This window comes from Papio anubis, unplaced genomic scaffold (genome assembly GCF_008728515.1).
Source record: "Papio anubis isolate 15944 unplaced genomic scaffold, Panubis1.0 scaffold1477, whole genome shotgun sequence".
Lineage (NCBI taxonomy): Eukaryota > Metazoa > Chordata > Mammalia > Primates > Cercopithecidae > Papio > Papio anubis.
Window position 1 is genome coordinate 2,609 of NW_022161444.1, and position 2,542 is coordinate 5,150.

Below are 2,542 nucleotides of genomic sequence, written 5' to 3' on the forward strand. Positions count from 1 at the left end.
AAAGTACAGAGTATAGTAATTAAAGCTGATTTCTGCATCAGGTTGCCTGGTTCAAATCCAGGGTCTGCCTTTTACTGGTTGATGCCGGAAGAGTTTTTTGATGCTTCTGTGTCTCATCTTTCCCACATATAATGTAGGTTAATTATACTAATTTACCTCTTGGGGTTATATGAAGATTAATGCACATAAAATATATAAAACAATGACTAAAGATAGCCTTCAGTTTATGAAGTCAGAAAGCTTCTCACTCCATTCCACTGTAAGAGAGCTCATTACACTTGGGTGCTCCACTTGACACCTATTTACCATCCTTGTAGAGCTTGAGAGAAAAATATGATTTAAAGCAATGTGAAAAGACAAAGGGACTGAGTAGGGTACATGAGGAAACCGAGTATGAATTTTTAGGAATACTGCCGCCATACACTCACACCTTAGAACACCACAGAAATGGTTCTGACCCGGGAACGTGGGACAGACAGAAATGATTCTCCAAATCTTTATGTTCCTGGAAAATCCTGAGATTTAGGAATTAAGGAAAGTCATTTTAGTTTTGAAAATTCTTATATTTACATTGAGCTGATCAATGCATCTCCCGCGCAAAACAAGCAGAAATGATTCTCCAAATCTTTTCTTTTTTTGAGATGGAGTCTTGCTCTGTCGCCCAGGCTGGAATGCAGTGGCACCATCTTGGCTCACTGCAACCTCCGCCTCCGGGATTCAAGTGATTCTCTTGCTGCGGTCTCCAGAGTAGCTGGAACTATAGGCGCGTGCCACCATGCCTGGCTAATTTTTTGTTTTTAGTAGAGATGGGGTTTCACCGTGTTAGACAGGATAGTCTCCATCTCCTGACCTCGTCGTCCACCCTCCTCAGCCTCCCAAAGTGCTGGGATTACAGGTGTGAGCCACCGCGCCTGGCCGATTCTCCAAATCTTTCTCCTAGAAAGGCATGAGTCCTAAAGCAGCGAGAAGGATTAAGGAAGGGCACTTTAATTTTGAAAGATTCTCTCTCAAAAATACAAACAACAAAAAACAAAACCCGAAAACAAACAAAACTTTAATTCAAGAAGTTAGTTTCACAATCATTTCAGCTATGTAAAAATATAAACACTAAGAAAACAAACAAAAAAAGAAATTTAGACCTAAAGAAGCTTCAGAATTGCCTCAGAGGTCTCCTCTGTTCTCCTGGAAGTTAATCTAATGCTTTTGCAAACAAACACCATGCACTTTTATTTCAGAGATTACATGAAGGGTGTGTGCCAGGGATAGTCTGGAACTGGCCCCTTCACATTATCCCGAACCTCCCATACCCCTCAGCTCTCCTCCCCTAAACCTTCATCCCAACCACATACACCTTACACTTCCCTTCCCTGCATCTCTAAGGATCCAGGACAATCAAGGTCTCCTCTCTGTCCAGCCACCTGCTCCCACCTCCCATGTCACCTCCCCACAGAGACCTCCAATGATAAGAAGAAGCCCACTCCTGCCTCCCCTCCCAAAACAGCCACACAGACACAGACAAATCCACATTCTACACACACCTGTGCTCTCAGAACTGCTTGCTGGGGATTGAGAGGATTCTAAATGGTCACAGATGGCGCTCTCTCTCTCTCTCTCTCTCACACACACACACACACACACACACACACACACACTCAGATTTCCAGCTCACGGTGACTCAGGCCCCCCCACCTGCAGCTCTCACCTCATCGCTGCTCTGTGAAGCTCTCAAAAACCCTGTAATTGTATCTGCAGTAGGTGTCCACCTTGTCCCGCTTCTCCTCCAGGATGCCCTTCTGGCTGTTCCAGTTCTCCGCGACAGGCCGCTCCAGTTCCGTCACCGCCTGGAACTCCCCCAGGTCGCTGTGGAAGCGCAGGTTCTCCTCCCGTTTATGGATGTTTCTGTTCAGGTACCGCACCCGCTCAGTGCCATTGAAGATATGACACTCACATTTAGCCTGCTCCAAGAAACGTGCTGTGGGGACACGAACGATCCAGTCACAGGGATGGCCTCCGAGGAAGACACTTACACTGACGCCGCCATCCAGGGCTCCCTGGGTGGGGTGCAGGCCCTGGGAACCTTGATCCGCCCCACCTGCAACCCTGACCACGCACACCCCAGGGGCTCATCCTCTGTCTTCCCGAGGCCTACGGGGTTTGGGGGATCAGGGGGGAAAACTACCACTGATTCCAAGGCTTTTGGGATCCCCTCCCTGCCTCCAGCCTGTTCTGGAGACCTCCAAGCAGGAGCTGGAGGAGGATCTGCCCAGCACTGCAGCCGGCGCTGCCTCCTCCTGGGAACCTCCACCCCACAGACACTCTCTGCTCCTTCCTTCATCCCACAGGCTTTACCCGCTCCTTAACACCCACCGCATTCACCCTGTGAACACTTCCTTAGTGATGACCTTGTGCCTGGCCTGCGCTGCCTCTAGGAATCCAAACAAGGGAAAACAGACCTCTCCACTCTGCTGGGGGAGATTAAAGAGCAGTGAAAGCGATGGCCAAAAACCAAACACACAAGAGCTTAGACAGGAATGAGAAATAT

At 48.4% G+C, this 2,542-nt stretch overlaps 1 protein-coding gene across 1 annotated transcript; it reads right to left on the reverse strand.

Moving 5' to 3' along the window:
* Nucleotides 1-1,081: 1,081 nt before the first annotated feature.
* On the reverse strand, nt 1,082-2,100 carry LOC101012154 (HLA class II histocompatibility antigen, DR beta 3 chain; the record flags this gene model as incomplete). Its single annotated transcript, XM_031661421.1, has 1 exon — nt 1,082-2,100. A coding segment is annotated over one exon (397 nt), but the record flags the coding sequence as incomplete, so codon positions are not given.
* Between the last annotated feature and the right edge of the window lie 442 nt (nt 2,101-2,542).